Source organism: Zonotrichia albicollis, chromosome 38, assembly GCF_047830755.1.
Source record: "Zonotrichia albicollis isolate bZonAlb1 chromosome 38, bZonAlb1.hap1, whole genome shotgun sequence".
In the NCBI taxonomy this organism is placed as follows: domain Eukaryota; kingdom Metazoa; phylum Chordata; class Aves; order Passeriformes; family Passerellidae; genus Zonotrichia; species Zonotrichia albicollis.
In genome coordinates this window covers 670607-692612 of record NC_133856.1, presented here as the reverse complement: position 1 = coordinate 692612, position 22006 = coordinate 670607, and the positions used below count along the sequence as shown (strand labels likewise).

Genomic DNA, 22006 nt, shown 5'->3' with positions numbered 1-22006 from the left:
TACCCCTCAAATTTTCTGCCCTTTTTCCTCTCACACTTTCTGCCTTTTTTCCTCCTCTTTCCCACCCTTTTCCCCCTCAGACTTCCCACACTTTCCCCCTCATGTTTTTTCCATTTTCTCCTCTTTTCACCATCCCTCCCCTTTTCCCCATCACGTTTCCCGCCCTTTTCTCCCCTCATGTTTCCCGCCCTTTCCCCCCACATTTTCTGCCCTTTTTCCTCTCACACTTTCTGCCTTGTTTCCTCTCATTTCCCACCCTTTTCCCCCCTCATTTTCCCCCTCACATTTCCCACCCTTTTCCCCCTCATTTGCCCCCTCACATTTCCCACCCTTTTCCCTCCCTTTTGCCCCCTCACAGACACTCAGCTGCTCATTAAGAAGCAGAAATGTCCCTTTAACGACAACACATCTGCACCCCCCAATTTAAGGCCAGTTTAATTTATCGTCTCGTCCTAAATCCTAATTGTCCAAATGTTTATTACTTTAATTATATTACTATGTTTATAACCATTTTATTACTATTCATCCTTTTAAAATTTTAAAAGCAAGTGATTGGTGTTTTTCACACATCTGGTGCGAGGACCTCGTCCCTTTCTTTAAAAAAATATCCCACATACATAGTTTCTATTTTAACGTTGTTATAACCTAAAATTATATTTGAGAAAATGTATTCAGCAAAATCTGGGGGAGGTCCTGACCGAGTGTTGGCTCGAGATTTGGGGTGAGGGGATCCCCAAAATTGGAAGGAATCCGAAAGAAAGAGGCTTGGTGGATGTGAAAAATGCGTATTTTGTGATTGGCTTTTGGCAAATATTAAAACTAATATTTTATGTGTTGTGTTAGAAAGTAATTCTGTATTAATTCTCTTAAGTAGTGTGTTAAATATAGTTTTAGGTTATAAAAAAATTGTTAAAATAGAAACGATGCTATGTAGGATACTCTTTTTAAAGAAAGGACTCGCAATGAGACAGCAGCCACAGGACACCTGAATCTTCCAGAGAAAAATAATTTATTGCTCCGTTATCAGAAGAAATGAACTTTTTCCCGTCTCGAAGGCGCTGTCAGGATTCAGAGGAAGAAGTTGATGATGACCAGAGAGAATCCTGTGTTTGAATGGAATTTATGCATCATGCATGAGGTGTATGAATATGCAACAGGCTGTTGTTTTAAAGGGTTAATTTGTTAACTGTGTCCTTTTTCGGGCTTGTGCTGCCCAGAAAAGGTACCCGGACGTCTGTAACCCTTTGTATTCATTGTCTCATATTGCCCTAATTCAATTTGTCAAAATTATTCCTCTAATCATATTACTATTTAATTATTATCAACCATTTCATTACTATGAAACTTTTAAAATATTAAAAATGAGGCATTGCTTTAACTTTTTTGAGTGAGACTAGATTTTCCAGTTTATCAACTTCTTATTATCTCGCTAGATGTAATTTTCTGTAGCATTGAGAGTTATTCCAGCCCAGCCTTAATACACAGAGCATTGTTTTATTATTTTATTATTTTATTTTTTTAATTATTTTTATTTTTTATTCTTTTATTTTTAATTTTTTATATTCTTTTACTTTTTTTATTATTTTATTTTTTATTCTTTTATTCATTTATCACTGTTTTATTTATTGTTTTATTGCTTTCTTTTTCCGCTTCTCACCAACCTTAAGGCTTCCGCTTAACTCCAACCGCAGCTCTGCTCTTTTCTCTTCCCTGCTTTTTGCAGCTTTCCCAAAACCCTCGGATTTTTAAGGATTTCCCACACCCGCACGCCCCCTCCCATAATTGGGGTCCCCCATTCAATATTTGGGGACCCCTCTGCCCCAAAATTTGGGGGGAGGAGCACAAACCCCCCCCAACCCCAAATTGTTCTCGGCGCCTCCTCTTCTCCTTTTTTTTGGGGTGGGGAGGAAATGTTGGGGTGCCCACCCCGGGCTATTTCTAGCTCAGATTATTCAATTTCTTCCCCTTTTCCTTTAAAAAAAAAAAAATTTGCGGTCGCTCCATCCCCCCCCAAATTTGAGTCACCCCATTATACAATGAGATGATTAATTGGTTTCGCAATTAAGGGATGATTACTGTGGGAATATGAAGAAAAGTTTATTTTATTGATGCGCAGTTAAATTCTTGTGGTTTGCTGTTGGCTAAAGGTGGGCACAGACACTTTTTTGTTGCTGTTTCCTTATTTAATCCTTTTGTTATATTTTTGTTGAGCTTGAATAAATTTTTACCTTTTTTTTTTTTTAAGGAAGGAGCTGTTTCTCACCTTAGGAGGAAATCCCAGAGCTGAGAAGATGGCAAGAGAGCAGAAGCTGAAATCTCTGGAGTTCCGGATCTCCAACACGACCTGGACCACCATCCTGCAGTACCTCAGGTGGGGCTGGGGGACACCAGAGGGACCCTCGGGGTGCGGGGATGGGGCAGCTCTGGGTGGGATCTTCATGGTGGACTGGGATCATCTCCATGGTTTGGAATAATTTTCAGGGCTTGGAATCATCTCCAGGGGCTGGAATCATCTCCAGGGTTTGGGATCATCTCCAGGGGTTGGGATCATCTCCAGGGTCTGGGATCATCTCCAGACTTGGGATCATCTTCAGAGCTTGGAATCATCTCCAGGGGTTGGGATCATCTCCAGGCTCTGGGATCATCTCCAGGGTTTTGGATCATCTCCAGGCTCTGGGATCATCTCCAGGGCTTGGAATCATCTCCAGGAGTTGGGATCATCTCCAGGAGTTGGAATCATCTCCAGGGTCTGGGATCATCTCCAGGGTCTGGGATCATCTCCAGGGGTTGGGATCATCTCCAGGCCTTGGGATCATCTCCAGGGTTTGGGATCATCTCCAGGGGTTGGGATCATCTCCAGGCTCTGGGATCATCTCCATGGTTGGGATCATCTCCAGGGGTTGGGATCATCTCCAGGGGTTGGGATCATCTCCAAGGGTTGGGATCATCTCCAGGCTCTGGGATCATCTCCATGGGTTGGGATCATCTCCAGGGTCTGGGATCATCTCCAGACTTGGGATCATCTTCAGAGCTTGGAATCATCTCCAGGGTCTGGGATCATCTCCAGGCTCTGGGATCATCTCCAGGCTCTGGGATCATCTCCAGGGTTTTGGATCATCTCCAGGCCTTGGGATCATCTCCAGGGGTTGGGATCATCTCCAGGGGTTGGGATCATCTCCAGGGTTTGGGATCATCTCCAGAGTTGGGATCGTCTCCCGGAGTTGGGATCATCTCCATGGGTTGGGATCATCTCCGGGAGTTGGGATCATCTCCAGGCTCTGGGATCATCTCCATGGGTTGGGATCATCTCCGGGAGTTGGGATCATCTCCAGGCTCTGGGATCATCTCCAGGCTCTGGGATCATCTCCAGGGTTTGGGATCATCTCCGGGAGTTGGGATCATCTCCCAGCGCTCCCAGCACCTCCTGGTGACCCCACCCCACCCCACGCTGCCCCCACCCCTCCTTTCCCCCCCAGGTTTTATGAGATATCCCGCAGGCTCCCTCAGCTCAACCCGGAGTTGCGCCCTGGCTTTTCCGATTCCTGCCGGATTTTCCGCCACCCCGAATCCCCGCAAGCCGAGCCCCTGATGGTCCACGAGGCCACCTCCTACACCTTGGCCATCTTTGCCCACTTCTCCTGGAGGGGCCCAAAAATGCTGCGCCTGGAGCTGTCCCAGAGCAAGGCTCTCCTGTGGGGTGTGGATGGAGCCTTGTCCCGCGGGAGCCGGATGCCGAACCCGCCCGGCCCGGACAGAACCAACGCGCCCGGCTGGGAGCTGTCCGGCCGAGGCGAGGCGTCCATCTGGGAGTTGGCTTATCACGGGGCTGCCTTATCAGGTGTTGGTTTATCAGGAGGTTGGTTTAGCAGGAGCTGGCTTATCAGGAGCTGGTTTACCAAAAGGATGGTTTATCACAGGCCTGGATTATCAGGGACTGGATTATCAGGACATTGGTTTAGCAAGAGCTGGCTTATCAGGAGCTCGTTTATCAAAGGACTGGCTTATCAAGGCGCTGGCTTATCAGAGGGTTATCTTATTAAGGAGCTGTCTTATCAAGGGTTGGTTTATCAAGGATTTGGCTTATCAGGGACCTGCTTTATCAAGGGACTGGCTTATCAGGAGCTGGTTTATAAAGAGATGGCTTATCAAGGCCTGGTTTATCAAGGGATTGGCTTATCAAGGGGTTGGCTTATCAGAAGGCTGGCTTATCAGGAAGTGGTAAATAAGTATATAATAAATAATAATTAATATTCATTATAAAGAAATAATTATTACTAATTATTATTTATTAAATAAATAATAATTAAAATTTATAAAATTAAAACAGTAAACAATATTGATACAGTATATAATAAATACTAATAATTTTAAATAAATAATTCGTGCTGATAAAATTGAAAGAGTCAACAATATTGACACAGCAATTAAAATATGGAAATAATAAGTAATTATTATTACTTATATAATAAGTATAATACATGGAAATAATAAAACAGTTTAAAAGTTGAAATGCCAAAAAGAAAGGGAGAGGAGGGGCTCCACCCCCCCTTCCCTGCAGATGTCCAAGGACAGCAGGAAAAATCAAGAGATAACAGTTACCAAAAATCAACAGAAAAAAGGGAAAAATCTGGTTGGGTCCCAAGAAAACGCCAGCTACAATAGAGATTTAAATAATCTCTATTCTTTAGAGATTTATAGATATAATAGAGATTTCTTGCTTTGATGCTCAAATGCAGTAATATGTTAGTTTTTGCTTCCCTTGTACCGGCTTGATGTGCATGTGTAACCCAAAGGTGAATTAAAGGACGAAGAGGAAGAGGAGAGGCCTTCGTCAGCGACTTTGGCAAGCTTGTACGTGAGGTGGCAAAGGGTCCAGAGCCCTGCACTCCGTACCCCGCGGTTATCTTTCGCTTATGCGCTGCTTTTGGAACCAAATTATCCCTTATTTTTAATCAAATTATACTGTCAATGTATATTTTTTAAACGATTCGATTAAAAATTGCCGCTGTCTCAAATATTGTTGGGTTTTTTCTTACGATGGGATAATTGGGCAAACATAACAAGGGGGTTGGCTTATCAAGGGGCTGGCTTATCAGGAGGTTGGTTTATCAAGGGGCTGGTTTATCAGGGGTTGGCTTATCAGGCCTTTCCCTCCTTTCCTGCCCTCACATTTCCCTCCCTTTGCCCCCTCACATTTCCTTCCCTTTTCCCCCTCATGCTTCCCATTTCCCCCTCACATTTTCCCCCATTTTCTCCCTCACATTTCCCCCATTTCCCCCTCACATTTTCCCCATTTTCTCCCTCACATTTTCCCCCATTTCCCCCTCACATTTCCCCCCATTTTCTCCCTCACATTTTCCCCCATTTTCTCCCTCACGTTTCCCTCCCTTTTCTCCCCTCACATCTCCTGACTTTTTTCTCATTTTTTTCTCCCTTCCCCCCCTCACATCTCCTACTCTTTTGTCCCCTCACGTTTCCCGCCGTTTTCGCCTGATATTTTGCACTTTACCAATCACATTTTCTGCCCTTTTCCCTCTCACACTTCCTGCCCTTTCGTCCCCTCACATTTCCCATCCTTTTCTCCCCTCACGTTTCCTGACATTTTTTCTACTCACTTTTCCCACTCATTTTCCCCTCTAGTTTCCCATTTGAAATCTCACTTTTCCTGCCTTTTTCTCCCCTCACATTTCCCACCCTTTTCTCCCCCTCACCTTTTCTACCATTTTTCCTCTCACTTTTCCCACCCTATTTCCCCCACATTTCCCATTTTTTACCTCCTCACATTTTCTGCCTTTTTTTCCCCTCACATTTCACGGCCTTCTCCCCTCACGTTTCCCTCACTTTTCTCCCCTCACATTTCCCACCACTTTTTCCTCTTGTTCCCCACCCTTTTTTCTCTTACATTTTCATTTTTTTACCTGATATTTTCCACCTTTTTTTCCCATCATATTTCATGCATTTCTCCCCTCACGTCTCCCACTCTTCCCTCCCTCACATTTCCTTTCCTTTTCTCTCCTCACATTTCCCGCCCTTTTCTCCCCTCATGTTTACTGCTCTTTTCTTCCCTCTCATTCCCTGACATTTTTTCCTCTCACCTTTCCCGCCATATTTCCTCTCACTTTTCCCGCCCTATTTTCCCCCACATTTCCCATTTTTACCTCATATTTTCTGCCTTTTCCTCCCTCATGTTTCATACTTTTTCCTTCCCTCACGTTTCCCTCACTTTACTCCCCTCACATTTCCCACCATTTTTTCCTTGCGTTTCCCACCCTTTTTTTCTCTTACATTTTCAATTTTTTACCTCATATTTTCCACCTTTTTTCTCATCATATTTCATGCACTTCTCCCCTCACGTGTCCCACTCTTCCCTCCCTCACATTTCCTTTCCTTTTCTCCCCTCACATTTCCCGCCCTTTTCTCCCCTCAGGTTTCCTGCTCTTTTCTACCCTCTCATTTCCTGACATTTTTTCCACTCATCTTTCCTACCATATTTCCTCTCACTTTTCCCACCCTATTTCCCCCCACATTTCCCATTTTTTACCTCACATTTTCTGCCTTTTTCCCCCCTCATGTTTCTCACCCTTTCCCCCCTCATGTCTCCCACTCTTTTCTCCCCTCACATTTTCCTGCCCTTTTCTCCCCTCACGGTTCCTAACATTTTTCTCTCACATTTCCCACCCTTTTATCCCTCACAATTCTCATTTTTTGCCTTACATTTTCTGCCTTTTTTTTTCTTCATGTCTCTCACTCTTTTCTCCCCTCACATTTCCCACCCTTTTCTCCCCTCACATTTCCTGCCCATTTCTCTCCTCAAATTTCCTGCTCTTTTCTGCGTTCACATTTCCCACCATTTTTTCCTCTCACCTTTCCTAACAATTTCCTCTCACTTTTCCCACCCTATTCCCCCCCCCCCCCCATTTCCCAATTTTTACCTCCTCACATTTTCTGCCTTTTTTCCCCTCACATTTCACAGCCTTCTCCCCTCAGGTTTCCCTCACTTTTTTCCCCTCACATTTCACAGCCTTCTCCCCTCACGTTTCCCTCACTTTATTCCCCTCACATTTCCCACCATTTTTTCCTCTCGTTTCCCACCCTTTTTTCTCTTACATTTTCATTTTTTTACCTCATATTTTCCACCTTTTTTCCCTTCATATTTCATGCATTTCTCCCCTCACATGTCCCACTCTTCCCTCTCTCACATTTCCTTTCCTTTTCTCCCCTCACATTTCCCGCCCTTTTCTCCCCTCATGTTTACTGCTCTTTTCTTCTCTCTCATTTCCTCACATTTTTTCCTCTCACCTTTCCTACCATTTTTCCTCTCATTTTTCCCACCCCGTTTTCCCCCACATTTCCCCCTTTTTACCTCACATTTTCTGCCTTTTTCCCCCCTCATGTTTCTCACCCTTTCCCCCCTCATGTCTCCCACTCTTTTCTCCCCTCACTTTTCCTGCCCTTTTCTCCTTTCATGTTTCCTAATATTTTTCCTCTCACTTTTCCCACCCTTTTATCCCTCACATTTCTCATTTTTTGCCTTACATTTTCTGCCTTTTTTTCTCTTCCTGTCTCTCACTCTTTTCTCCCCTCACATTTCCCACCCTTTTCTCCCCTCACATTTCCTGCCCATTTCTCTCCTCACATTTCCTGCTCTTTTCTCCGTTCACATTTCCATTTTTTCCTCTCACCTTTCCTACCATTTTTCCTCTCACTTTTCCCACCCTATTTTCCCCCACATTTCCCATTTTTTACCTCCTCACATTTTCTGCCTTTTTCCCCCCTCATGTTTCTCACCCTTTCCCCCCTCATGTCTCCCACTCCTTTCTCCCCTCACAATTCCCATCATTTTTTCTCTCATGTTTCCCACCTTTTTTTCTCTCACGTTTTCCATTTTTTACCTCACATTTCCCACTGTTTTCTCCCCTCAAGTTTCCCACCCTTTTCTCCCCTCTCATTTCCTGACATTTTTTCCCCTCTCATTTCCTGACATTTTTTCTCTCACTTTTCCCACCCTATTTCTCCTCACATTTCCCTTTATTTTCCTCACATTTTCTGCCTTTTCTCCCCTCAAGTTTTTTGCCATTTTCTCCCCTCATGTTTCCTGCTCTTTTCTCCCCTTACGTTTCCCATCATTTTTTCCTCTCACTTTTCCCACCCTATTTTCCCCCACATTTCCCATTTTTTACCTCCTCACATTTTCTGCCTTTTCCCCCCCTCATGTTTCTCTCCCTTTCCGTCCTCATGTCTCCCACTCTTTTCTCCCCTCACTTTTCCTATCATTTTTTCCCCTCACTTTTCCTATAATTTTCCCCCTTACATTTCCCATTTTTTTTACCTCATGTTTCCTGCCCTTTTTCCCTCATGTTTCCCATCCCTTCCTCCCCTCACGTTTCCTGCTCTTTTCTCCCTTCACACTTCCCACCATTTTCTCCCCCTCATATTTCCCAACATTTTTTCCTCTCACCTTTCCCACCTTTTTGCTCCTGCCTTTTTCTCCCTTTCATATTTCCCCCTCAAAATCAGCATTTCCCCTCAAGTTTTCCACTCCTGGCTGTCTCCATGTCCATCACCCTCACAGCCCTTGATCTTTTTTACTATCCATAAGTTTTGGCAGCTCAGGACTCTTTCTTTGTTTCATTGCTGCTTTTTAATAAGTTATTCTCTATAAATAAAATGATTCTGTAGATTCTGTATATAATATAAAAGATTCTGTATATAATATATGCATTTCTGTATATAATATATACAGAAATGTATATAATATATACATTTCTGTATATAATATAAAAGAAATTTATTCTATGTATAATATATAAGAAATTGTTCGTTATGTAACAGGTTATGTAAGAGGGATCCACAGGTGGAACGTTCAGTTTGGAACACTGGGGGTGTCACAATGGACGCTAGGCGACACCTCCCGTGTTCCACGGAGGAGCTGTTGGTGGGACAGCAACTCCCAACCCTCAGTGTCCACCTGGACATCGACCAGAGCGGACGCAAGTGCCCAGCTGGGTGACAAACCTGCGAGCACAGCTCACCTCTTGCCTTTAAATTAATACGATTTTCACTCAACTACACTTAACATCCCATTCTCTGAAGAACTCCCTTCTTCTGAAGAATGGAAGCGACTTCTCCAAGCCTGCCCATCGTGAGCTGGGAGAAGCCTTGTGTTCCTAAAAAGAGGAAATATGAAGCGGAGCCAATCGAGATGACCAGGGTGGAGCAACTCAGTGAGTGAGGGGCCCTTAGGGATTGGGCAGGGCTGGGGCCTAACAGCAAACGGAAGCCATTTTCGGCTGCTTCCTCTCTGCTGTCACAGCACTCCCTGAATTTCTCCCTTCTCTCCCTCTTTGTTAGATGATTGCTGGATTCCTACTTATGCTCGCCACTCCGTGGAGTTCATCTATGATTTTGCCACCGATCCTAGCAAGGTATATCCATGTTTGATGGTGGTTGGCTCTGCTCTCTCAAGGCCCTAGGTGTCCTCATGCTGATCCGTTGTCACTGTCCCCCCAGTTCCAGGAGGAGGAGCAGAAGGAGGAGTTCCTGCACAACATCTCCAACCTGTGCAGAGAATCCATTGTCCATGTTTTCTCTGAGGACCTGGCTGAGTTCTCCAATAAATACAACCTGGTGGACTTGATTGAGGTGAGGGGGCAGGGACCCTCGTTACCCTGTGAGGGCAGGGCATGGCTCTGGTGGCACTGGGTGCTGGCAGCTGCCATGTTCCAACCCAGCTGTGCTCTGCAGACCATGCTGAACCTGGAGCCCAAGGATGAGATTCGCAATCGCCTGCGGCGCCTTGCCATGCTTGCCTTTGCTGGACTGAGGTAAAGGCCCAAAGGCCTTCAGGCCTTTCCCTTCCCTTCCCTTCCCTTCCCTTCCCTTCCCTTCCCTTCCCTTCCCTTCCCTTCCCTTCCCTTCCCTTCCCTTCCCTTCCCTTCCCTTCCCTTCCCTTCCCTTCCCTTCCCTTCCCTTCCCTTCCCTTCCCTTCCCTTCCCTTCCCTCCTTTTTTCCTCTCACTTTCCCCACTCTTTTTTCCCCTCACAATTCCCATTTTTCAATGGGAATTGAAAAACGCAGCACCTTTAGTGGTGCTGCAGGAGACCTTGAGGTGCTGCTCCATCCAGGCCTCTCTCTCTTGGCAGCACCATCGGGGCACTGCTGGACATCAAAAAGGTTTTAAGACTCTGCTTCAACAGCGTCTTTTTCCTTCGTCCAAGCGCGGAAATGCCGGAGGAGCAAGAAAACCTCTGCACTCGGGTGAGTTTTGGGAGCACTTGAGAAGCTTCCAGGCCTACTGGGCTGCAGATTCAGTCTCAGCTTTCCACCCTCATTTCCTCATCCCTTGCTGGGTTCCAGCACTGCCCGTTCCCGTGTCATTTCCTCCCATTTTGGGGTCAGATCAGAGTCCTGGTGCTGTGAGGGACAGCGGAATCGTGACCGTTGCTCTGTGCCCCCCTTGCAGGCCCTGCTCACCATGGACACCATGCTGCAGGTGATGATGCTCAACACTCCTGGCGCCAAGCGCAGCGAGATGATGCAGGACATCCTGGAGGTCAGCACTGAGGGGGGAAGGGGGAAGGAGCCTCCCTGCAGGATTTGCTGGAGGCTTTACTTTTTTGAATTGCTAAAAATTTTAAATTAAGGGGATTAAATTAAATTAAATTAAATTAAATTAAATTAAATTAAATTAAATTTAATTTAATTTAATTTAATTTAATTTAATTTAATTTAATATCAATTTGAAATTAATTTTAAATTTATTTTAAATTACTTTAAATTTTGAATTTTAATTAGGTTGTTAATTATTATTAATTATTTATTATTGTTATTAACAATTATTATTAACAATTAATTATTAATAATTATTTTTAATTATTATTATTTTTAATTATTATTAATTATTAATTATTAATTATTATTAATGGTTATAATAATTATCATATATATTATATATTATATATTTTATATATTTATATAATATAATATAGATTATCTTTTATATAAAATTTATATAATATATATAAATTAATATTAATTTATAACTTAAACATTAAAAGTTATAAAATAATATAAAACTTACTTCTTGTTATTAAATAATTTATTTATTAATTAATTAATTTAAATTTTAAAGTTTTAATTAAATTGCTTGTGTCTTGGTTTAGAAAGACAGGAGTCTTCTAAGCTTCTCCTGAAATGGAGAATGTAAACTTTACTTTTCTGAATTGCTATAAATTTTAAATGAAATTAAATATATATTTTATATTTATATATTTAAATATACATACTTATATATTATATTATATTATATTATATTATATTATATTATATTATATTATATTATATTATATTATATTATATATAAATGTATATTATACATAAATATAATATATAATAATATATAATATATAATATTATAATATATAACATTATCTATTTATATAATTATTATATAATATAAATTATAATAATATAATATATTATAATATATATTATACATTATATTTTATTTATATTATATATAAAATTAATATCAATTTTATTTATTTATTATTAAATAATTTAGTTATTAATTAATTAGTTAAAATTTTAAATTTTCAATTAAGTTGCATGTGTCTTGGTTTGGAAAGACAGGAGCCTGCTAAGCGTCTCCTGAAATGGAGAATGCAAACCTTCTTTCCTTTTATGAATTGCTATAAATTTTAAATTAAAGGGATTTAATTTAATTTAATTTAAATTAAATTATTTTAAAATAATTTTAAATTAATTTAAATTTTGAATTTTTAATTAAGTTGCTTGTGTCTTGGTTTGGAAAGACAGGGGTCTGCTAAACTTCTCCTGATATGGAGAATGCAAACTTCCTTTACTTTTCTGAATTTCTATGAATTTTAAATTAAGGGGCTCTGAAATAAATAAATAAAAAAGGATAAAATAAACAATGCAGGTCTCTAGAACAACAGAGACAACAAAGTCAGAACTCAACCTGACACTTTATGTTGGCAGCAATCTAATTGGAATTGTGATTGCAGTCTACCTGAAGTGTCAGGTGTGGTTCTGTTGGAGCAGGGTTTTGTTTTCTTGTAGAAAAGGAAACATAATTACAGTATTCTGCAGAATTACAGTGTTCTTCTTCTGAAGATCTATTGGAAGAAGAAGCAGCTGCAGATTTTTCTGGGGAATCCAGTGGAGAAAGCCGTGCTGCTGTTTTAGATTATAAAAATTATAAATTGGATTATAAATGGATTGATAAACTGGATTATAAATACTTGGCTCCTCCCTCTGGGCGGAGCATCTCCCAATGGGATGTTACAGTTCTTATCAGTCATGCACTGATATTTAACAGCTTATCAGCAAAAGTTCTTTCTCAAGGGAGGAAGAACTTTTTCTTTTTCTTCTCACCTGCATTTGCTGTGTTTGCAGGTTCTGCTGGAATACCTGCTGTCTGACAGGGCAGAAGTGCAGGAGAGAGCCATGGACAGGATTAAGGCACTCTGCCATATGCTGACTGACACTGCCCCCAAGGAGGTATGGACTGCTCACCCCCCATCCCTGTGTCCTGGCACAGCCACAGCCCCAGAACTGCCCTCAGACCTCACCTCAACCCTTCTGCTCCTCTTCCTCAGGATGATGAAGATGAGGATGAGGAAGAGGCTCCCAGAGCCCAGATCCAGATCCCAGTCCTGGGCAAGCTGCTGGGCAATCTGGTTTTCATGCTGTTCAAGCCAAATGAAAGCATGTCAACGGTGGTGGAGATTCTCAGCACCCTGATGGCGTTCCTCTCTGAGCAGAAAAGTAAGATAAGCTGTGGTGGGCTGCATTCCCCACTTAAACCTCCTCCTTGGCCTTGTGATGGCCCCTTGTTCTTGGTGTGGGTGCCACCATCACTTCTTTTTAGGTGACAATCCAGAGAGTTATGTCCAGCCCCCAGAAGATTGGGAACCTGAGATCACCTCCTGGGTGAATGCATCCAACGCCTGGAAAGTTGAGGTATGGAGCCATCCCACCTTGTGGGACTCTCACCTGTGGTATCAGCAGGGAGATTTGTGTGTGAAAAAGGGCACGGAATCAATGGGGACGTCCCTGGTGAAATGAGAATTGTGAGGAATTGTGGGTAAAAATAGGAGGAAAGGGCGGGAAATGTGAGGGGAGAAAAGAGCGGGAAATGTGAGGGGAGAAAAGAGCGGGAAACGTGAGGGGAGAAAAAGGGTGGGAAATGTGAGGGGAGAAAATGGAGGGAAGCGTGAGGGGAGAAAATGGAGGGAAGCGTGAGGGGGGGGAAGGGTGGGAAAAGGGGATTAAAGGATAGGAATGTAAGGGGAGAAAAGTGGGGGAAATGTGAGGGGATAAAATGGCACTGGCTGGCACTGACCTCTGCTCCCTTCCTTCCTGCCCCAGGCCTTTGGGAGATACTTTGGGCCGGATGAGAGGATGGGAGTCGTCCTTGAGGCCATTGAGATTTTGGGACGCTTCAACATCAAGAACAAGGATGGGCCTGTGGCATTTCTGGAGGAGGTCATGAATACCCCTGAGATGTGGCTGATGGATGTAAGTGGCCTGTGGTGTGGGATTGCTTTGTCTTTGAGCCCTGCCAGGTTCCTGCCTCCATTCCCCTCCTGAAGCCACCTTGAGGCAGCTTAGCAAGATCTGCCTCACCTGCTCTTGCTGTTGTTGCTGTTTGTGCTTTTCCCTGGTATTTTGCCCAGGGTGCTGATTCCAAACCTCTGGTCAGATCTGGAATTAACACCTTTTTGCCATCTGTGCCTGGTGTGGTGGTTTATTTTATCTGAATTTCCTTAAAGGGATGGGCAGGGCTGCCCAAGATGCAGCAGCAGCAGCACCCTAACCTGTGTTCCCTGCAGGTGCCAAAGGTGGTGAGACACATCTTTCAGTGCTACAACGAGCAAAACACCGCCACTGCTAACAACTTTCACTCCCTTGTTATCTTCATGGCCGATAAGTGGACTGACAAGGTCGTCACCACAGCTCTGGAGGCCACACCAATTTTCAGGTACTGGCCCTGACCCACCTGGAGGGCTTTTTTCCTGTGGGGAGGTTATGGCTGCCAGACCCAAGCCCAGGCTGCGCAGCCATGGTGACAGCGCTCTGCCTTGCAGTGACAATGTCAGCCTGTGGAAGGCCATGTTCTCCGTACGCGAAACTCTGGAGAAGGTTGTGAAGGAGCTGCAAGTCCAAGTCCAGGACTGGCAGGATGACATCCTGACTGGGCAGCAGAAGTCGTGCCTCACTTTCTTAGCTGTGAGTCCTCAGGGAAAGCCCACGTGGCCTTGCCCTCAGCCGTGCCAGGGGAGCCCTGCCAACTCTCTGCTTCTTTTTTTCCAGATGCTGACCTATGGTGATGTGCTGGAGAAAAGAGTGAGGCCACTCTACAAGAACATGAGACTTGTGAAGTCTCCAAAGAAGGAAATGGTCCCTCTGGTCCTCAGGGCTCTGGAGACTCTGTCAGAGAGCGACGATATGGTGAGCAGGCATCTATCAGGGGCAGAATGTGGCACCTGGACTCTGAGGTCTCAGAGAAGATGGTGGCTTGGGGATGGTGCTCTGAACGCCCTGCCTGCCATGATGTGGCCTGCTGGCTGTTTTGAGTGCTGAAATTCTCACAGAATGGAAACTCTCTTGTACACAGGCCAAGAAAATGAAAAGCCTCCTGCCCGAGATGCTGAAATTCCTGGGAAATTGGTCCTGGGACATTTCAGTGATGGCTCTGGACACCTTCCGCAATGTTCTGGGGCAGCTGAAGAAGAAAGAGGCCAGCAGCATGGCTCTGAAGGCCGTGGAGAGACTCTGGAAACTGTTTGATGCGGTAAGGCTGAGTCTGACACCACAGAGGGGCCCTGGGAGCAGCACTGGAAGCAGGTCCTGCTTCTCTGGGCTCTCCTGGGATGGATTCTGGGCCTTGCAGCCCAGCTGGGCTTTTGTAGGAGCCTGGAGCATTGAGTCTGGTCTCAAAATAGTGGGGAATGTGAGGGGAGAAAGGGCAGAAAACGTGAGGGGGAAAGGTGGGAATGTGAGGAGAAAAAGGGCAGGAAAGGTGAAGGGAGAAAATGGCGGGAAAAGTGAGGGGAGAAAAGGGAAAGAAATATGAGAGGAGACAAAGGCAGGAGATGTGGGAGGAGAAAAAGGGGGAGAAACGTGAGGGGGAACAGGGAGGGAAACGTGAGGGAAGAAAATGGCGGGGAACATGAGGGGAGAAAAAAGGGCAGGAAAACTGAGGGGGGGAAGGGTGGAAAGCATGAGGGGAGAAAAGAATGGGAAAGGTGAGGGGAAAAGGGAAACATGAGGGGGAAAAGGATGGGAAACATGAGGAAGGAGAGAAAGGAAGAAAATTTAAGGGGAGTAAAAGGGTGGGAAACCTCAGTTCAGCCCCTCCTGGCTGCGGGCAGGGAGCCATTGTGTGTGAAGCTCACCTTTCCTCCTCCCTAACCAGAGAGAGGAGTGTCTGCGGGAGCACTCCATCTCCCTCTTCAAGGAGCTGCTGGGCAAAACCACATGGAAGGACAAGGAAGCCATGAAGAGAAACTCCTGGAAGGTCATGGTCCAGCTTGTTCTTCACATCAGTGATGAGGCCCCCAGCGTGGCCAAGGTACCGATGTCTGAGCATGGCTGACACTCCTCAGGGGTCCTGGCCATTGTGGCTTGGGTTCCTTCCACAGGCCCTGGTGTCACCTCACTGCTTTTGTCCCCCAGGCCTCCAAGGAAGCCGTCGTGGCTATAGCTGAGCTCTTCAAGTGGAAAGAATTCAAGGAGCTGGCTCAGAAAGAGGAGATATGGAAGATGAGCGAGTTCCTGGTGAGGATGAGCCCCAGGCTGGGAGAGGGATGTGAGGGATGTGAGGGATGTGAGCTCTGCATGTGGGCCCAAAGCCTGGAGCCTCCTCCATGGCCCTGGGATGAGGGAGGGCTCTGAGCCATGGGGCTGCTCTAAGGAATGCTCACACCTTTGTCCTCTCTCCAGCTGGCTAAGGATAGCAGCAGGGCTGAACAATATGTGCTGGAGAGCCAGCCCTATCTGCTGAGCCCTCAGGCCTCGATGCGAGAGGCGGCCCTCAGATTCTTAGGTGAGTCCCAGTCCCCAGGATCCCTTTTGTGCCCTCCCTGCCATCACAGGTGGCTTTGGCGGCCATCTTGCCTTGTTCCACCCCCGGGCTGCTGAGGGGAGGGCAGGGCGGCCATGTTGGTGAGGAGCAGGGGCTGATGGAGCTTTGTGCCCAGGGCTGGCTGCACGACGCCTGGCAGGGCGGAATGAGGCGACCATGGATGCGCTTCTCACCGGTGAGTGAGTGGGGAGCCTTGGGGGATTATTATGAGGGGAATAAAGGGAAATGTGAGGGGATAAAAGGGTGGGAAATGTGAGGGGAGAAAATGGCGGGAAACGTGAGGGGAAAAAGAGGGAGAGAAACATGAGGGGAGAAAAGGGCAGGAAAGGTGAGGGGAGAAAATGGTAGGGAACATGAGGGGAGAAAAGGGAGGGAAAAGTGAGGGAAAAAAAGGCAGGAATGTGAGGGAGAAAAGGGAGGGAAACATGAGGGGAGAAAAGGCAGGAATGTGAGGGAGAAAAGGGAGAGAAACATGAGGGGGAAAAGGCAGGAAATGTGAGGGAGAAAAGGGAAAGGTGAGGGGAGAAAAGGGTAGAAAAACTGAGGGCAGGAAATGTGAGGGGAGAATAGGGAGGGAAACGCTTCCACAAGGCCTCATCTGGGCTCCATTTTTGTTGTAGAACTTGGATTAATGGAAACACGAGAGAAGGATCCCTCCATCGCTGCATTGGCAGCTCAGACCGGCCTGATCCTCACCGCTCTGAAGGATCGGCGCAAATCGGGATTGTCCCTGCGCGGGCTGTGCCGCTGGTGCCGTTGAGCAGAGAGGGACCTTCCTTGCCAGGGCACAGACTCCAACACCTGCTGGAATCATCATCATCATCGTCGTCGTCGTTGTCATCATCGTCATCATCGTCATCGTCGTCGTCGTCATCGTCGTCGTCGTCATCGTCATCGTCGTCGTCATCGTCCTCATCAAGCGAAGAATGCCCTGGCGTTTGAAGGTCCCTCTCAAAGGCACAGCCACGACCGGTCAAAGTGAGGGCAGAGATCCAGATTCTAGTCCTGAGGAAGCTGCTGGAACATCTTTTCAAGGCGCTCAAGACACAAAAAGCTGATTTATGCCTCTGGATGGCCTCAGCCAAGTTCATCTTTGGGCAGGAAGGCAAGAAGAGCTGGTGTGGCCACATGACCCCGACGCATCTGCTGGTGTCACAGAACCTGAAATATCTGAAATATTCTGAAAATGCTGCAGGCCACAGAGAAGAATCCTCGGATTCTGGAATCTCTAGATCTCTGAAATCCTCGGGGAGGAGTTGGTGTGGTTAGATCCAAGCCCAGCCACAGACCACTCTGAACCCCCTACATCTATTATTAGTTTAGATAGACAATTTAGATAAGTAAACAAGATAGATAGATTATATATGTTACTAACATCAATATACTAGTAACATATATATATTATTAATAGATATTACGAGTTTTACGAAAATAGAAACATTAGGAATATAGACATTAGGAATACAGACATTAGGAATATAGACATTAGGAATATAGACATTAGGAACATATACTATGTTATTAATCTAATAAACGTTGTTGTTCTATTATATGTAGTAGTTTGATATATATATAATCTTTTTAAATGAAATACCGAGCTTACTTAAATTGACTGCAGAATTGATAATGAGTGCACCATAAAGGTGCAGAGGAACTTGGTGGGGGAAAAAGTGAGAATTATGGGTGGGAAAAGTGAGAAGGAAAGGGTGGGAAATGTGAGGGACAAAATGGTGGGGAACGTGAGGGGAGAAAAAGGCTGGAAAACAAAGGTGAAAAGGAGGTTAAACTTTAGTGAAAAGGATGGGAAATGAGAGAAAGAAAAGATATGAAACAGAAGGGGAGAAATGGTGGGAAACATGAGGGGCAAAAAGGGCAGGAAACATCAGGGGGAGAAAATGGAAGAAAATGTGAGGGGAAAAGGTGGGGGGGAACTTGAGGGGAGAAAAGGGCGGGAAATGTGAGGGGAGAAAAGGGGGGAAATTGAAGGCAAAAAGGACAATAAACTTTGGAAATGAGAGGAAGAAAAGGCATGAAACAGAAGAGGAGAAATTGTGAGAAACATGAGGGGAAAAAGGGGGAGAAAAAGGGGGTGAAAACATGAGGGGAAAAAAAGGTGGGAAATGGAATTCAAAAAGGAAAGTAAACTGGAGTGAAAAGGAGGGAAATGAAAGGAAGGAAAGATAGGAAACAGAAGGGGAGAAAAGGTAGGAAATGTGAGGGAGAAAGGGGTGGAAAATGTGAAGGAATGAAGGAAGGAAACGTGAGGGGAGAAAAGAGCAGGAAATGTGAGGGGACAAAATGGGGTGGGGGGTCACGAGGGGCCAAAGGGCAGGAAATCTGAGGGGAAAAATGAGAATTGGAAGGCGAAAAGGACAGTAAACTTGAGTGAAAAGGGCAGAAAATGAGAGGAAGAAAAGATATGAAACAGAAGGAGAGAAATGGTGGGAAAAATGGGGGGAGAAAGGGGAAGGAGCCATGAGGGGAAAAAGAGCGGGAAACGTGAGGGGAGAAAAGGAGGGGGGGAAATGTGAGGGGAAAGAAAGGTGGGAAATGGAAGGCAAAAAGGAAAGTAAATTGGAGTGAAAAGGACTCGCTTAATGACAGAAATTAAAGGACGGAAAGGTACAAAACAGAAGGGGACAAAAGGGAAACATGAGGCGGGAAAAGGGTGGAAAACATGAGGGGAGAAAAGAGCGGGAAACGTGAGGGGACAAAATGGTGGGGATCGTGAGGGGCCAAAAGGGCAGGAAATCTGAGGGGAAAAAGTGGGAATTGGAAGGCAAAAAGGACAGTAAATTCAAGTGAAAAGGATGGGAAATGAGAGGAAATTATTCCATGGTTTGGAATAATTTTCAGGGCTTGGGATCATCTCCAGGCTCTGGGATCATCTCCAGGCTCTGGGATCATCTCCAGACTTGGGATTATCTCCAGGGGTTGGGATCATCTCCATGGTTTGGAATCATCTGCAGACTTGGGATCATCTTCAGAGCTTGGAATCATCTCCAGGGTTTGGGATCATTTCCAGGCTCTGGGATCATCTCCAGGGTTTGGGATCATCTCCCAGCGCTCCCAGCACCTCCTGGTGACCCCACCCCACCCCACGCTGCCCCCACCCCTCCTTTCCCCCCCAGGTTTTATGAGATATCCGGCAGGCTCCCTCAGCTCAACCCGGAGTTGCGCCCTGGCTTTTCCGATTCCTGACGGATTTTCCGCCACCCCGAATCCCCGCAAGCCGAGCCCCTGATGGTCCACGAGGCCACCTCCTTCACCTTGGCCATCTTTGCCTCCTTCTCCTGGAGGGGCCCAAAAATGCTGCGCCTGGAGCTGTCCCAGAGCAAGGCTCTCCTGTGGGGTGTGGATGGAGCCTTGTCCCGCGGGAGCCGGATGCCGAACCCGCCCGGCCCCGACAGAACCAACGCGCCCGGCTGGGAGCTGTCCGGCCGAGGCGAGGCGTCCATCTGGGAGTTGGCTTATCACGGGGCTGCCTTATCAGGTGTTGGTTTATCAGGAGGTTGGTTTAGCAGGAGCTGGCTTATCAGGAGCTGGTTTACCAAAAGGATGGTTTATCACAGGCCTGGATTATCAGGACATTGGTTTAGCAAGAGCTGGTTTATCAGGAGCTCGTTTATCAAAGGACTGGCTTATCAAGGCGCTGGCTTATCAGAGGGTTATCTTATTAAGGAGCTGTCTTGTCAAGGGTTGGTTTATCAAGGATTTGGCTTATCAGGGACCTGCTTTATCAAGGGACTGGCTTATCAGGAGCTGGTTTATAAAGAGATGGCTTATCAAGGCCTGGTTTATCAAGGGATTGGCTTATCAAGGGGTTGGCTTATCAGAAGGCTGGCTTATCAGGAAGTGGTAAATAAGTATATAATAAATAATAATTAATATTCATTATAAAGAAATAATTATTACTAATTATTATTTATTAAATAAATAATAATTAAAATTTATAAAATTAAAACAGTAAACAATATTGATACAGTATATAATAAATAGTAATAATTATAAAAAAATAATTCATGCTGATAAACTTGAAAGAGTCAACAATATTGACACAGCAATTAAAATATGGAAATAATAAGTAATTATTATTACTTATATAATGAGTATAATACATGGAAATAATAAAACAGTTTAAAAGTTGAAATGCCAAAAGAAAGGGCAGATGTCCAAGGACAGCAGGAAAAACCAAGAGATAACAGTTACCAAAAATCAACAGAAAAAAGGGAAAAATCTGGTTGGGTCCCAAGAAAACGCCAGCTACAATAGAGATTTAAATAATCTCTATTCTTTAGAGATTTATAGATATAATAGAGATTTCTTGCTTTGATGCTCAAATGCAGTAATATGTTAGTTTTTGCTTCCCTTGTACTGGCTTGATGTGCATGTGTAACCCAAAGATGAATTAAAGGATGAAGAGGAAGAGGAGAGGCCTTCGTCAGCGACTTTGGCAAGCTTGTCCGTGAGGTGGCAAAGGGTCCAGAGCCCTGCACTCCGTACCCCGCGGTTATCTTTCGCTTATGCGCTGCTTTTGGAACCAAATTATCCCTTATTTTTAATCAAATTATACTGTCGATGTATATTTTTTAAACGATTCGATTAAAAATTGCTGCTGTCTCAAATATTGTTGGGTTTTTTCTTACGATGGGATAATTGGGCAAACATAACAAGGGGGTTGGCTTATCAAGGGGCTGGCTTATCAGGGGATTGGTTTATCAAGGGGCTGGTTTATCAGGGGTTGGCTTATCAGGCCTTTCCCTCCTTTCCTGCCCTCACATTTCCCTACCTTTGCCCCCTCACATTTCCTTCCCTTTTCCCCCTCATGCTTCCCATTTCCCCCTCACATTTTCCCCCATTTTCTCCCTCACATTTCCCCCATTTCCCCCTCACATTTTCCCCATTTTCTCCATCACATTTTCCCCCATTTCCCCCTCACATTTTCCCCCATTTTCTCCCTCAAATTTTCCCCCATTTTCTCCCTCACATTTCCCTCCCTTTTCTCCCCTCACATCTCCTGACTTTTTTCTCATTTTTTTCTCCCTTCCCCCCCTCACATCTCCTACTCTTTTGTCCCCTCACGTTTCCCGCCATTTTCGCCTGATATTTTGCACTTTACCAATCACATTTTCTGCCGTTTTTCCTCTCACACTTCCTGCTTTTCCCCCTTAAATTTCTTGGCTTTTTCCCTCGTGTTTTCCTCCTTTTTCCCCTCGTGTTTCCATTTTCCCCTCACGTTTCCCTCCCTTTTCCCCCCTCACATTTCTCACTTTCCCCCTCATTTTCTGCCCTTTTCCCTCTCACACTTCCTGCCCTTTCGTCCCCTCACATTTCCCATCCTTTTCTCCCCTCACGTTTCCTGACATTTTTTCTACTCACTTTTCCCACTCATTTTCCCCTCTAGTTTCCCATTTGAAATCTCACTTTTCCTGCCTTTTTCTCCCCTCACATTTCCCACCATTTTCCCCTCATGTTTACCACCATTTTTTCCCCACAATTTTCCACCCTTTCCCCCCTCACATTTCTCATTTTTTACCTCATGTTTTCCACCATTTCCCCCTCATGTTTCACGCTCTTTCCTCCCCTCACTTTTCCCAACGTATTTTCCTCTCACTTTTCCCACTCTTTTTCACCCCACATTTCGCATTTTTTACCTCACATTTTCTGCCTTTTTTCCCCCTCATGTTTACAGCTCTTTTCTCCCCTCACATTTCCCACCCTTTTCTCCCCCTCACCTTTTCTACCATTTTTCCTCTCACTTTTCCCACCCTATTTTCCCCCACATTTCCCATTTTTTACCTCCTCACATTTTCTGCCTTTTTTCCCCTCACATTTCACAGCCTTCTCCCCTCAGGTTTCCCTCACTTTTTTCCCCTCACATTTCACGGCCTTCTC

General features: G+C 44.9%; 1 protein-coding gene across 1 annotated transcript; it reads left to right on the top strand.

Annotated features, from left to right (window-relative positions):
* The first annotated feature begins 8678 nt into the window (after window positions 1–8678).
* Window positions 8679–17501, top strand: LOC141726719 (uncharacterized). Its single transcript, XM_074531716.1, has 19 exons — window positions 8679–9224; window positions 9352–9425; window positions 9511–9642; window positions 9745–9824; window positions 10143–10257; window positions 10463–10552; window positions 12418–12522; window positions 12621–12789; window positions 12893–12984; window positions 13393–13542; window positions 13857–14005; window positions 14112–14253; window positions 14338–14475; window positions 14642–14818; window positions 15443–15598; window positions 15703–15804; window positions 15970–16072; window positions 16227–16286; window positions 16732–17501. The coding sequence occupies exons 1-19, from the start codon at window positions 9113–9115 to the stop codon at window positions 16869–16871; spliced, it is 2286 nt and encodes a 761-aa protein (XP_074387817.1). The 5' UTR covers window positions 8679–9112; the 3' UTR covers window positions 16872–17501.
* The last annotated feature ends 4505 nt before the right edge of the window (window positions 17502–22006 follow it).